The sequence below is a fragment of the Cyprinus carpio genome, chromosome A25, assembly GCF_018340385.1.
Source record: "Cyprinus carpio isolate SPL01 chromosome A25, ASM1834038v1, whole genome shotgun sequence".
Lineage (NCBI taxonomy): Eukaryota > Metazoa > Chordata > Actinopteri > Cypriniformes > Cyprinidae > Cyprinus > Cyprinus carpio.
Genome location: NC_056596.1, coordinates 9,454,682 through 9,470,695, shown reverse-complemented (window position 1 = coordinate 9,470,695; position 16,014 = coordinate 9,454,682). Strand labels below are relative to the sequence as shown.

The 16,014-nt window shown below is 34.8% G+C and overlaps 2 protein-coding genes across 2 annotated transcripts; both read right to left on the bottom strand.

Moving 5' to 3' along the window:
* Window positions 1–3,098: 3,098 nt before the first annotated feature.
* cav1 (caveolin 1) lies at window positions 3,099–9,564 on the bottom strand. The gene is given in 4 exon segments (XM_042715917.1): window positions 3,099–3,350; window positions 3,352–3,561; window positions 8,473–8,640; window positions 9,340–9,564. Coding segments are annotated over 4 exon segments (666 nt in total). The 5' UTR covers window positions 9,376–9,564.
* Window positions 9,565–11,314: 1,750 nt separating this feature from the next.
* LOC109065157 (caveolin-2-like) lies at window positions 11,315–15,572 on the bottom strand. Its single transcript, XM_042715379.1, has 3 exons — window positions 15,333–15,572; window positions 14,441–14,628; window positions 11,315–12,719 (listed from the first exon to the last, which is right to left on the bottom strand). The coding sequence occupies exons 1-3, from the start codon at window positions 15,480–15,482 to the stop codon at window positions 12,569–12,571; spliced, it is 489 nt and encodes a 162-aa protein (XP_042571313.1). The 5' UTR covers window positions 15,483–15,572; the 3' UTR covers window positions 11,315–12,568.
* Window positions 15,573–16,014: the final 442 nt, after the last annotated feature.

The following is a 16,014-nucleotide window of genomic DNA, read 5'->3' as shown; positions in this document are numbered from 1 at the left end:
GCTTACTTTTATTTTATTATTATTATTATTATTATTATTATTATTATTATTATTATTATTATTATTATTTTTTACTCAATTTTAATTATTAGGCTACATAATTGTATCTATGAACACTCCTAATTTTAAAAAAAGATCCGATTCAAGGGTACGATTTGGGAATCACTTCTCACGATCCACCGGGTGATTCTGTGTGTTTCCACGGCGCCCGCAGGGGGTGCAAATAATCCTTTGAAGCATTTTAAAGATTTGAATATGGGCAATTTTCCTATCAAATGTAGGCTCTCCTGGCAGGCTATCACAATATCTCTGTGTGAAAATGAAAGGAAATATTTTCAGATGATGCTGTTAACGTCTTTATTGTGCTTATGAAGAAGACATAGGCCAGAGTTAATATAGTTAACATATAAAAACCTTAAAAAAACTTGCAATAAAAAGAAATATACAAACAACACAAATTTTATTATATCTAGTTGCCAAGGAAGCATTTCTCATTTCCATTTAGTTTAACTATATATATTAAATATATATATATATAAATATATATATAAAACAAGGTCAAAATGACAAAAAAAATAAATAAAAAAAAATAATGCTAAATAGTAAAAACGATAATATTATCTAATTATGCTCGGCATACAGTCCAAGTTCTCACTATAGAGAGCATAGATTAATTTCTCTCCACTTTATTTCAGTAACCATTAGTTTATTTCTAGCTGCTCTTTAAATACTGCAATATTAATAGCTGTGGGTTCAAGGACTGTGCCTGTTTTGTACACAAATAAAGAAAGTCTTAAAATGACCACACAGAGGTTAAAGCAGCCCAAAAGGGCTTTAAACAAATGTCCTAAAACAAAATCAAAGTCATTTAATCAAATGCTTTTTTATTACGAGAAAGCAAAGGCTATTTCTGAATTTGCAGCAGTGTTACAAATAAATTGTTGAATAAACCAGACAAATGAAATCAACTTGATTTATATTACATTTTCTTTAATGTGCACAGCATTATGTGATTTTACAGTAAAAGCAAGGAAAAAGAATTTCAGTTTTCATATAAAAATATGAATAAAATACTATCTCATCTACAGAGGCAGACTGAGTGAAGAAAATGCTTTACAATAGATACTAAGACAGCAGGTAGACAAAGAGGTGACTGAATCGAAGCAGGTAGACAAAAGGTGAGAGAAGTGAGCTTAATGTCAGTACAAAATCTATATACCCCACTTAAGCAGCAGCCTCTGATGCTGGAAATGTTAGTTTGCTGCCAGTATTTGCCAGTGTGTGTGTGTGTGTGTGTTTGTGTATGACAGTGAATAAACAGAAAAGCAGACAGGTTTGTTTACGGGACAAAACACTAAACTAAATTATGTCACTTCTTTCTACAGAAACAACATTAAAAAACGCAAAAAACAAGTTCTTCATCTTCAAAGACTGCAAATAAAGTATAAGTGTATGTTAAGGCTCTGGTAATGTGCTTAAAAAAGTTCAGTCATCACAACCTGCTGGAAGATCTCGCTAGGTTGGTGTCCTATAGTTGCTAGCTTCATCTGGAAGTTGTAAAGACATTCTCTGCCACTCAAAAAGCTGCTGCCATGATGGCTGGTTTGAAGCGTTATGTGTCAGAGCCAGGAACAGTCTCTTTGTTAGTATATGCTGAGCTGGCAAAGGGTTCAGCGAGGGCACCTCTTTTGCCCCGTGTTTGGGCAAGCCACCATATTTAGTGGCAACATGCAGTGTGATGGGCAGTCTTGACATCAGCAGGGCCACGCCTACTTTAAAAAAAAAAAAAAAATCCCCCTTGAGGTGTTTCCCAAAAACAAACAAAAAACTTTTGGATTCCATAAACCCCAGTGATGACACTAAAGGGTAATAGTACCCAAATGATGAGGATGAACATAGCAAAACTATTAGAATCTACTATATAATGTTTACACACCACAATTGAACTATTTTGGGACGACTAAGTGGACATGTCAGTGAATGAAAGGGGACCAAAAAAATAAACAAACAAACAAAAAAAACCCAGGAAGTTCACAGCCTTGTCCCAGCAGGCAAATCTTAAAGGTATAGTTCACGCCAAAATGATAACTCTGTCATTGTTTACTCAACCTCATATCTTTATAAAATTTTGAAAACAATTTACCGTTAAAGGTGCAGTCACATTTACTGTTCGGCAAAATTTCACGTCTGAAATCCAGTTATTTCAATATGAATATATGCGATTGGTTGGGAATTTTGAAAAAGATTTCTCCCCAACAGAGATTTTACAACAAATTCAAGTTGGTCGCGCAGATTCGCCGCATTGATCAACAGAAAACTGCTTGGGTTGAACATCGCAACACTACTGACAATAAATAGTGCATGCTTTTTGCACACAAAGTTTTGCCAAAATTTCACTAATGTGACCGCATCTTAAAAATGTAATTTTTATGTATTTTATACTTTGACATTTTTACTTTAAAATGTATATTATATTTTATAATTTGAATATATATAGTATATAATATATATATATACCTATATCATATTCTAAGATACATATATATATATTATATAATAATATATATATATAATTATAATAAATAAACCAGTATATAATTTAATTATAGTGATCACTGTCAAGCTCCAAAAAGAAAAAAGAAAGAAGAAGAAAAAAAAGCATCATTTAAGTACCATAAAAGTGGTCAATATGACTCACCCCTCTATAATTCATATCACATGACTATGGTAGACTTGGAGAAGAAAAAAGCGCACAAGTCACATGGATCACTTTTATGGTGGTTGTGGGGTGATGAACATGGAACGACACGAGGGTAAGTAAATAACAGAATTTTCATTTTTGCATTAACTGCTCTTTTAAAAGTCTGTCTGAAACAGTATTCCTACGTTGATAAATGCTAACAAACTACAAAAAATGAGCATTTTTAAAACACGTCCCCTACACCCCAAGGAATCCAAAGCTGAGAGGAGACAAAGCTTATGGACAGAACAGAGACAGAGAGGAGAGCCTTATCGAAGGGCCACCTAAATACAGTGCAACCCTCCATCTCTGTTCATTTTTTTTGCTCTCTTTTTTTTTTAGGGAGGTTACGTTTGTTTTATCTTCCTGCATTGGACATTGTTTTCCATTCCCCTTCCACACAACAACCCACCCCACCCCATCCCTCTGGCTCTTTTCCTTCTCTCTGTCCTACACCACCTTGGTGGAGGTGGGGTGACTCCCAGGACACTTGTTGACTGAAGCACTTTCCATGGCTTCGAAGAGCGGGTTCGCAGAAGGTGTGCACAAGAGGGGGTTTGGAGTAGACTCGACTGGACACAATGAAGATCTCGATTAGGTAGCTCTTCAACGCAAGGCACCACCGCCAGATGTGGAATGAAGGAGAGGGAGGATGCGAAGAAGATGCCCCATACCAGGGCGAGCGGGATGGCCCCCCCCAGGGCTGTCAGCAGCCTGTAGCACCAGTACTTGGTTACTGTGAAGGTGGTGAAGCTTGCTTTCCACACGCCGTCGAAGCTGTAAGTACCAGCAGGCTCAGCGATCACGTCCTCAAATTCCACCTGGAAATGAAAGGGATTTCAGAATTTTATCATTTTGTAACAGAATTAAAACATTTTGTATTCTTCTAATAACAATTTACTGTTTTCCAATTAACCCATTAATGACTTTCTAAGACCTTTATATCATTACATGATCAATACTTTTTTCAGAAAAACCTCAATCTACTGCTTGTCTTCTGCCTCCTGGTGGATTATCCATGATATTCAGGTAGTAAAAAGACTTAATAATATTTAAAAGCAATCTGCCTCTGTGTTGCAATATGGATGTTTTTGCTAGGAAATCTTTGCTTATTTAAAAATAACTTTCAAATTATTATTGATATTTCAAAATATTGAATATATGAATATATAAATAATGAATATATATATATATATATATATGAATACAGCAGGTATGTTTGTAATGCATTAAAAAATATTTTCTAATGCAAAAAATTATTTAATAATTTTAATATATATAATGAATAATTTTATAATAAATAATATTATAAAGAATTATATAACATAAATGACTGCATTTATATTATTACATAATTTTCTATATTATTATTAATAATATTATCAACTATCTATCTATCTATCTATCTATCTATCTATCTATCTATCTATCTATCTAAATACATACAATTAAATAAATAAATAAATAAATAAAAAACATACAGATAAATCTATTTCAGTAATTACTTTAATGCAACTCATAATTTGTTATGCCATCCACAATTAAATGAAATAATTCAAATAATAAACAATATTTAAATATTTAAATATAAATTTAAGATATATCAAAAATATACACATTTATCTATACTTTTATTATCCATCCATCCATTCTCCAGCCCACTTGTCCTGTGAGGGGTCATGTGGATGCTGAAGCCCATTAATTTTATTATACATATATTTATATTTCATTTATATGTAAGTGTTTGTGATCAATAAATTATCATAAAAACTGTATTTCTGCAGGTTTTTATCCATATCAAGTAGACTGACATTAAGAAAAGCAGCATGACTCTTCCTCCTCCCCTTCAGCCATCTCCACATTCCTCACAGACAGCATCTTTACATTGTCCAGCAGCCTGCTCTGCTTGACTCAGACTGGTACTACCGGGTTCATGCCCAAGTCACCTTGCTCTAAACCTCCAGTATCAACCACAGACTGGATCAGATAGTGCCTGACACCACACACTAACATTTAGAAAAGACATGTATATATAAAACTCATTTAATAAGCCTTGCAAAGCTTGGTTTAGATGTTCCTCGGGCTGGCAAACCTCACACATCCTGATTTAACAGTACCCTACACTTGCTTTAAAATGCAGATTTATTTCAGTTGTGGCACCTTTGATTATATAGGGTAAAAGCACACACAAACACACCACGTCCTTCACAGTCACATGTCAAAGTAACAATAAAAAGACAACATTTAACAACACCAATCTAGATAAAAAAATCTAAAAAAACATCTTAAAATCTAAAAACAGAAATACATCATGGCAAAAAAAACGGTGATCTTTCAACTAATAGTTCCTTCTTAAAAGACCAGTTTAGACTTTTTATACTAGTTTAAACAGCATAGTCTTGTTGTTCACTAGGAAAAAACACAGGTTAACCAGCACAATCTATGTAATAAAGCTGGTTCACCAATAAAGGCTTGCTGGTTAAGTTAGTTAAGAAGCCTTACAGGCACACCAACATGTCTGGTGAAAAGGTATGAAAAGGTAGTGTTTTCGAGTAAATTGGAGTTCTTGTAATAGTAAAATGATGAATTACTACTTGTCCAAGGGCTTGAAACCATCATGGGTCAAGTTGGCAAAGAAGCGACAAATTATACAGTCTTATATAAGCCTATCCTCCCTGTTCATTTATCTACAGTATATCCCAATTGGCCAGACACATAGTTTCCATTACTTGAATATTACAACGATGACTTTCAGCAAAGTTCAAATAAACAGTTCTTGAGCTGACTGCACAGTGTTGTCTGATAACACCCTCACTGTACTGACAGAAGTATCAACTTGCATTCTTCAATCCTAGGGGCTTGTGATTATATGACCAGTCCACACATAGTTAATAAATCACCAGTGTGCAGTGAACAGTTTATGGATGAGTACAAGTGGACTTAAACACGAAAACAATAATCAATTTAGTCAAAATAACTGTTTAAATAAATATATCACTTTTCAAACTGACAAATAAGTATACATTTAAATTTGTTTATTTAAAATGGTCTAAAAAGGCAATAAAACAAAACAATAAATAAATAAAAACAAGAATGTAAATAAATATACCCCTTTTCAAACAGACAAATAAATTGTCACAATTTAAAAATGAAAAATAATAATGAAATGAAAAAAAAATTAATGAAAATATATTTTTTCAATAAATCATATTTAAAAATGCAACTATTTCTAACAATACAATAAAAATATATAAAATCGAACAAGATAAAATAAAAATGTAAGTATATAAATAACTTATCAACAAATAAATAGACATATTTAAAACAGTTTAATTAATATTTAAAAAAATGGAGCTATATTTAAAAAGAACATTTGTATATAAAATAAAATAACAAACAAAAATTAAGCAAATAAATAAATAAATAATTCCTCAAACTGAAAAACACATTTAAAAATGTTTATTTAAATAATGTTTAAAAATACAGCAATTTTTTAACAATAAATAACACAAAGTGAAATAAAAATGTAAATGAATAAATCATATTTTAAAATACAACTATATTTAACAAAATGAAAAAAAAATAAGATAAATTAAGAAATTAAATAAATAAAGCACTTTTCAAACTGATAAATAGACATATTTAAAACTGTTTATTTAATGTTTAAAAATAAAGCTATATTTAATAATAAAATAAAATAAATAAAATATAGAGCTTGTTATCTTATTTTTAAATAATCCTCCATATACAGTATACTTCAAATATGTTGTACTTGGACAGGCAATTTTTTTTTTTTTTTAAATAATGCCATTGTAGAAGATCCAAAACGGTTTTAAATGAAAAAGCAATTATAGCTACAATTGTTTATTTTTTCTCAATCCTTGATCACCATGGCAACAGTCTGTGACTCATTTCAAATCGCAAATTCATATGCAGTGACTAAAAAAAACCACCAAAGCCTTAATACTGTAACTGTATCACATCAGCTAAAGTTTTCCTATATCGGTCAGCCAAAAATTATAGTATTTCTGTAAAAAAAAAAAAAAAACAGACATACTACAAAGTATAACGCCACTCGTTGGGAATGTCTACATGTGCTCTGGCCACACTCCCATGTGGAATCCTGCTCCAGTGTGCTATTAAAAGAATGCACTTTTATGAGTGGAAAATAGTCTTTTCCAAGGGAAAGCTACGCATGTGTTTCTGCACACAAGGATCTCTGATGTGGATGTCTGTGGGAGTGCATTTGGACCACGAAGGCATCATGGTCTGGAGGAACGGCCCGTGTGTGTGTGTGTGTCTGTGTGTGTCTGTGTGCTTGTGTGCAAAGAATTTGTGAAAATGGAGATGGGAATTCCCTGCTACGCTCTCCTACGCAAGACCACTGTGAGCGCTCAACCCCTTCTAAGGCCAAAATAAAAGACTGTGTGCACAAATGAGTTTGACTTGTGACATCAATCCCATAATTCTTAGCAAACATCAAACTATAAGCAGAAAACTTGCTTTCAGCATTCTCTGGATTAAATTTTCAGTCAAATCATAAGAAGCATTCAACTGTATGTGTCCTCGGGGATGTGACTCAGTGTCATGTTGAGGTGGGAGGGAGAAAGACACGAAATAAAAGAAGAAATAAGGGATGGGAAGAAAAGGGCGGAGATGGATGCAGGGGGATCATTTTCGAAAGCTGAGTGTATTTCTATATCATCAGATGACCTGTTGACTTTTCTTTCTGAGAAAGTTGCTATGCAAGGCATCGCCCCACGCCCAGGAAACTTTTTCGTGAAGAATGTTAGGTGTGCAGCCTTTGCTCAAAAACAGGAAACTGTTAATATTTCCTCTACAAAAAACGCCTTACTTTGACAGCTCCTCACTGCTTTGGAGTTACCAACGCCACATGCCCTTCAAAATGAGAGCACCGTGCTATTACTGCATGTAGGATTTCACAAACTCGTGCCACAGTCCCAGCATTTCACATTGCGAAGACAGCTGCTCCAGTGATAATTGCTTCCACCCTGCTGGGAAATCCAGCTTAAGCTGGTAGCTGTGGAACAGCTGGTTTCTGAGCTGGTTTACCAGCTACCATGCTCTAAAAATCAGTTTGACCAGCTGGTTCAAGATGGTCTAAGATGTTACACCAGCTTAGAAACCAACTGCTACTCCAAAACACCTCAAGTTGGGACACCAGCGCTCCAGAATGCAATGATAGAGACCAGGTGACACCGGATCCAAGTGCGTTTAAGGCTTTGCAAGTAAAATGATAGATTCTACAAGGACTTGTATCAGCCACCATTGTATCAGTTTTCAAAGACAGCTGCTGCTTGCAATAATTGTTTCCAGCGCCAACGGGACAAACTGACCACTGACTCACCACTTAGGTTATGAAGCCAAACTTTCTGTTGAGGTGTAATGCAAAACTATTTTTATAAACTGTAATGTTCTCTGAACATGTTTCTTAATATTTATTATAACAATACATAACATTTAATAATTATAATATTTATATAATAATAATACAAATAGTTAATAAATTACATATTGTAATGCAACATAATATATTAATATTAGAAAATATAATACATACTAAAACATACTAAAACAAAAAGTTCATATTACATTATACCATTCCGTACATTTAGATACACATAGATAAATCCATTCGAAAGTATTTTATTATTATTAAAGTGACTTGCCAAGAAAGAAAAAGTTGCATAGAGCAGAAAAAGTTACTGTACCTTGACCACATCGTCATTTAAATGCTTTGGGTCCCGGTTGACCAGGTCAATCTCCTTGGTGTGGACATCCTGAAGGGTCTTTTCGTTGATGCTGTCGTTATCCATTTCTTTATTATTTGGTTTATAAATGTTCCCCTGTTTCCTGATGAACGGTGAGTGAGCGTAATCCTGCGGTTCCAAAGAAAACAGAAAACGAAGTTCATGAGCTTGGAGGGGAGACTGGGGCGCAACTCGGCACTGCCCTGCCATGGGATGGTTTTAAGCGGATAGAAAAAAAAAAGCACCACACCCCTCTGGAAACACATCAGAGCCACCCGCCGCACGGGGGCGCAATTTTACAATGTGCTCTGCTCTTAATCCGCGGCAGGAAAAAAAAATTATATATATATATATATATCTATATATTATATATATATATATATATATTTATATATACCTGTTAGGGCTTGTTTAAAATATATTAGTTATTCTGAACTAAAAAATAAATAAAATGTTCTTAAGATTTAATTGCATTGCGTTTCGACAACATGCGTTACGAACCGGCACGTTATTTTGGATTAGTTAACAGTTCATACTGTAGCAAATATTATAATTCTTTAAAGCTGAGTTTGCGAAAGTGTGCATTAAGTGAAAAATGAAGGGAGAAGTGCGGCTTGCTGTACAAATACGAGCCAGAAAAAGATAAGACCCATAAGCAAACAAGCGCGATAAAAAGGAAAGTATAGTAACTTAATTCCAACACATCGCCTTCATGTGTTGATAAACCACTAAACGTGTTTGAGTAATACGCAGCCAACTTAGCTAAAGGTTTGTTGCATAAGTTACTCAAGAAATCCTGAATTGACATTTCTGAGGTGTCATTCTTACCTCTTCAGGTGCTCCGTCCTTGTATCCGCTAGTCATGCTGTCCCGTGCCTGAAGTGCGCTCAGATGAGTGTGTGGAAACAAGACAATCAGCAGAGAGGAAGCAGTGTGGGAGGCGTGGGGATATTGCTTACAGTGGGGAGTCCTTTCCCTTAAAACAGTCTTCTTTTCTGCATACTAACGTCCAATAAAGTTTTTATCTACTGAGTCGTGTTTATCTCTCCTGGACAATCAAACAATCAATTTGTGAGCTCCTCTCAGTGTGTGTGTCAAACAAGCTGTGTGTGTGTGTGTGTGTGTGTGTGTGTGTGTGTTCAATGGATAAGACTGAAACCCTCCATTAGCCTGCCACTCACAGAGCTACGCAGTATTAGTGGTTAAATATTTTGACGTGATTTTTCCCAAATGGGAGGCATATTTGAGCACTGTACCAACTTCTCCTGAACGAATCCCATGCACACTGCCAGAACGTTTTTCATTAGCACTATGTTCCAAGTTACCGTAATGGTAAAAGCATTACAATTATAAAGCATCAAAATGGAGGACTGTGTAGTGACCAAACTTAAATGTTAAACAAATCAAACTAACTTATAAGTTACTCAACATGCCACCCTACTATCATACAGCTCTATGAGGTGCATCTTGAGAAGGTTTTAAAATAGCATTGAGTAGCCTACCTGAACACTTATTGGCTGCTTTTCCAGTCCAGTATTTAAATTCGAAAAGATATAGTTCTGTAAGGAAATTCATACATGACTTGAGGTGTATAAACCTGAAATGTGACTAAGGTTGGTTTGCATACCGCAATGTACCTCAAGGCAAGACTTGCACTTAGTTTGGAATGTTTTAAGCAACAATAACGCTGCAGTTTAAAGGGTTACTCCATCCCAAAATGAAAATTTTGTCATTAACCACTTATCCCCATGTCGTTCCAAACCCATAAAAGCTTCGTTCGTCTTCGGAACACAATTTAAGATATTTTGGATGAAAACCAGGAGGCTTGAGACTGCCAAATAAATAACAGTGTCAAGGTCCAGGAAAGTATGAAAAGCATCTGCCATCAGTGAGTCAACCGTAACGTTATGAAGCGACGAGAATACTTTTTGTACATGAAGAAAACAAAAATAACGACTTTATTCACTAATTCCTCTCCTCTGTTTAAGATCCAAAATATCTTAAATTGTGTTCAAAAGACGAACAAAGCTTTTACGTGTTTGGAACGACATGGGGGTAAGTGATTAATGACAAAATTTTCATTTTGGGATAGAGTGTCCCTTTAATGTTCTTGTTTTTCTCATATTTGTCCAACTTTACTATCATTTACTTTACTTATTTATATCTTTTAGTGTGCATTAACTGTGCCTAACAAATATTTCTGTATCTAGGTCAGATTTTGGCAAAGTGAGGGATGTGACAGGCAATGCAAAATATGCAAAAAAATCAACGACAGTGGTAGCGGCCAAAGGTCACTGTATAGCCTAGCTCAGGTAAAAAAGCAACACTTTTGTAGTTCTTTTTAAACATTTTTATCTAAAACTATAATATAAATATTCGTATTATTTTATATGATTTTTTCATCATTGTTGTATTATATAAAATAATAAATATATAAGATATATTTCTGTATTATATATTAATTTATAGTAGTAATTATTGCAATTTATTGACAAAATCCATTTATTTGTACTTCATAGTAAACTTACTATTCTACAAAGTCAAAATGCGTGATGAAACTTTTAATAAAATCTAGCTGTTAAGAACTCAGTAGAACACTTCGATATTTCTACAAAAACATACACTTTTTTTTGTGTGTGGGTACACTGTTATCCTTAGGCATACCTGCATTCCGCATTGAACATGTCACCCGAAGGATTTTTTTTTTTTCTCATTGCACAAGATCTATAAATCTTATCAGGTAAACATTCCATGTGCCACATATTGATCTCCATGGTCTCTCTGCAAAGAAAACAATCCATCCTTTAACTTCCAAAAATAATTTTATTTGCTGAACTGAGAGACATTTAGTTCTGTCTTCCATAAGCTGAGCTGTGTTCAGCATGTTTGCTACATGACATCATTCAACAGGGGTGAGGAAACGGCACCTGAGCCTCTAATGTTCCATTGCACAGTCAAATATTCCATTCACTCCACGGAGCCACTAACAAAGCACAATCAATGGCAAAGAGCAATTCAAACTAATCGCTATTTGAGCGCTTTTTTATCATTATGAAAAGAAGTCATTAATACAGAAGAAAATGTGTTATATTTGTGTAGAAATGCTCTTTAAAATAGGAATGTAACTAAAAACCATAAATAGTTTGTACACTAAAATCCCATCAAATCATTTAATTTACTCTTCTTGATAAATCATTTCCAAACAATATAAATATTAACTCAGAAATCGCACAACACTACAGCCCTATTGAAAGTAGCTGCATCATTTTTTTCCTTACAAGCACATCTTGCGCTTATTGCAATGTTATATATCATGTAGTAGCACAATGTCTTTTCCTTAAAGGTCATCCTTAAGTTAACATTTGCTGACAATTTACTCACTCTCAGGTAATCGAAGATGTAGATGAGTTTCTTCTTCTGAACAAATTTTGAGGAATTAAGCGTTACTAAACTAGCTCACCAATGACTCTTCTGCAGTGAATGGGTGCCATCAGAATGAGAGTCAAAACAGCTTATAAAAACATCACAATAATCCACAAAACTTCAGTCCTTCAATTAACATCTTGTAAAGCAAAAAGCTGTTTATTTGTAATAAACAAGTCCATTATTTGTCTTTCACTGAAGAAATTTCTCCAAATCTGTTCCGATGAAGAAACAAACTCATCTACATCTTGAATGGCCTGAGGGTGATTTCATTTTCAGCAAATATTCATTTTTGGGTGAACTATTCTTTTAAGGCTAACATCTTAATCATTACATTATAATCTTTGAAAAGTCTTGCATTATATATAATATAAAAGGTTAATTAGACTTACAGAACAGTAGTGAAAAAGCATGTCATCACTGACGACGCCCAGTACAAGGCTGACAATCAGTGGTGAAACAACAGAATGAATATTGCAATTGTGCACTGAATTGAAGGAAAAGCTCTTTCTCTTCTCTGTGCTTCAGAAGTCAAGGATAAATGATCCTTCAGCTAATAATCCTCCAAAAGGCCAAAGGCCAAAAGAACATGTCAAAGAAATTCTGCAACACTTCTATGCTGAGTTAGAGTTGGTCAGTTTTGCACAGTCTTGACATTGATGGATGACAAGCACCGTCCTTTGCTGAAGAACAACGGCCCTATAAAGATGTCCATCAGACTGGTCCAGATCACGTGGATGGAGGGCAGTGTCATCATGCAGCCCTGGATCACTGGCATCACCACCCTGTGGAGGGAAAACAGCTCATCATCAGGTGTGCTGATATATGAGAATTACACAACAATCATATCAAAGTGAATTTGTTCCTCTCTCTTTGTTCTAGGGTTAAAATATAGCCTGGAATGTGTGCGAAGCATTAACCTTCATGGTTCCAAGAATCATTACCTTTGATATTCTTAACATTCAGCATATATGCAAATCCCTCAGTCAGCATGACTCGTCCATAACAAATAAATAAGATCTGAGATAATACATAAAGTGTTTCTAGTATCTACAGCACAGGTCTAACAGTTTATTTTTAATAAACTTATCATTTATAAAATTAAATTTTAGGAAAATTCTCTGTTTAGAATGTTAACCTAATATATAACTAAACAGAATTTGTCATTTTTCTATAGGAACTGTGATTGGATTGCAAAACTCAATGTTGTGTGTGGTTGCTAGGGCATTGCTATGTGGTTGCTAAGGATGTGAGTTATTTTAGCACTTTTCTTGGTGATCTAGAAGGTTGCTATGCAGTTGCTACATTTCTGTATGGTTTTTAGCACTATGTTTGAAATTCTAGGGTGGTTGCTAGGGTGTTACTATGCAGTTGCTACAATTCTGTGTTATTATAACACAGCTTGGTGTTGTTGGTGATTGCTGAAGTTCTGTGTGGATTTTAGCACTTTGCTGGTGTTCTAAAAGGTTGCTAGGGCGTTGCTATGTAGTTGCTAAGGTTCTGTGTGGTTTCAAGCTCTATGCTTAGCAATCGAGGTGGTTGTTAGGGTGTTGCTATGCAGTCGCTAAAGTTCAATGTTGTTAAGCACTATTATCTGTGTTTCTAGGGCACTGTAATATAATTGCTAAGGCTCTGTGTGATTTTTATCACTGTGCTTGCAGATCTGGGGTGCGTTTCCCAAAAGCAGAAACGCACCCACCAATACATACGGAACTAACAACCATAGTTAGCTAACAATGCTTCTGGGAAACGCACCCCTGGATGCTTGTTAGGATGCTGTTATGCAGTTGCTAAGGTTCTGTGAGGTTTTTAGCTAAATGCTTGATGTTTTAGGTGGTTGCTAGGGTGTCGATAGATGATTGAGTTTGGAAAAGTAAACACTCCTCAACAAGCGTCATTCATGTCTGTAACACATTACATTTGCAAAAATCATTTTAGCACATTGCTACAGAATTCTGGCTAGATGCAGAAGTAAAACAGCCCATTGTCAAGTCTTTATGATAATTATTTTTTCACTTGTTTTTACAAGTGACACTGACTTCTTGACATTAGATCTTATCTAATTTGACAGGACTACTCATTCCTAAACTAATAGGGTTACTCTGCTACTGCTGGGTTGTTAAGTCTACAAACATCCACATGTGCTAATATGTCACTTCAGGAACACTGACCCCCTGAAAATGCTCCTAACCTAAACTACACAAGGGTCAAGTGCCAAGTTGTGCCAAGTTTTTTGCTTGCATATGTCAAACTGCTAAGAGGCCGGAGAAAAACACTTGAGTAGAATGCTAACAATCCAGTGTGAGTTATGTGCGGATTTTTCCACGGTGGAAATGCAGGCCACCTGTGCTGTACAAAACCAGTATGCAAGACTTTCTCTGTGGTATTTTTTTAAATGCCAGTCTTTATCTAAGTGGGTAGTGGCCAAGGCAAATATTCTGCAATTGGGCTGTGGAAAATACAACAGTGCGCCAACAGCCTTCCCCAACAAGTACCCTTTTCATACCAAATATGTATACAGCTGAGGATCCCGAAAACAATCCCTGCAATGAATGCCATGGGAATGGCCAGAAACGTGGTGAGGATCCGGTAGAAGATGTATTTCACCAGCTCGAACACAGCATGACTGCCGATCCAAACTTTGTCAAAGCTGTGTGTGGAGATCGGCTCAGCAATGATGTCTTCAAAACCAACCTGTGGAATCAAACATGAAATTAAAAAAATCAATAGTGAACAAACTCTTTAGACTATTAAATTAGCCAACATGTATAAAAAGAAAGTAACTACCAAATTATTATATTATATTTAATATTATTATATTAAAACTTCACACCCTTAAAGACCAATAAAGTCTGTTTTATTTATTTATAGTTTCTTTTGAACAAGAAACACAATTTTGTCTGAAACGTAAGTTATTAATATTAACATTAATATTAAGTATTTAACATACCTGCAAGTAAATCACACATGTGCTGATATTCACTACAACCGTCGTATGTGTGTGATTATGTGTGTATTTTGCTTGATGTATTTTATTATTATTGTTAATATTAAAACTACTGACACCTTATTTTATATGTATTTTCTTCTGTCGGTGTTTTTCCCCCCTTTGTGTCTGTGCATTAATGCAGTATTGTTTGCAAAACATAAAGTACTCGAAACTGAATTAAAAAAAAAAAAAAAAAAAAAAAAAGATTATTATCGCGCATGTGCAATCACATTTATTCTAATAAAACAGACTGGTGGTGCGCGAAAATAACTTTTTATATCGAAAGAAATTAATATGAGCACATTATTTGCGCTTGTATCACTCATGTTTAGTCAGTTTTAGACGCAGGTATTTACAAATAAGTGATAGTATGTAAGTGACAGTACATAAGTCTCGCGGTGTCACCTACCTTTAGATGAGCGTTAATATCTTTAGGATCTCTGTCCGGGACCTCTGAATACACGGGCGGTTTTTTTCCAAGTATCGGTTCAATCGATCTATTGAATTCCTCCTCATCCATAATGACACTGGTCTCCATTTTTTCCTTTTCAAGCCCCATTTTTTTAGTTTTAGAGTTGCGCTGCGCACACTGCCGTCTGTTGCGCCTGCTGTACGCGCACTGTGCGCTCAGGGCAGGACGCGTCCACGCCCCTCACGGAAGACGCGTTCACGCGCAGACAAAACACAAACGGGGTTCAATTCACTGCTCCAAACAACTGTGGACCAGTGATAAGGAAATATTTTAGGGATAAATCCGTCCAGCCATCCTTATCTCGACAAATTGAAACAGAACTCAAGGAATGTTATCAGATTGTTATTGTTATTTCCTCTATAGACTCTGGTGTACACAGTTTGTTTTTTTCCTCAGGCTTTACCTCACATTTTACACATTCATTCATTAAAATAAAAGATACAATATTACGTGTATAATATAATATAATATAATATAATATAATATAATATAATAATAATTATTAATGGTTTAATATAATGTTCTTTATTCCAACATTTCTAAAAAAACTAATAATAAAAAAAATAATAAATTATTTGTAACTGGCACAAATCCTTTCAAAGCCACCTCATTATTGATG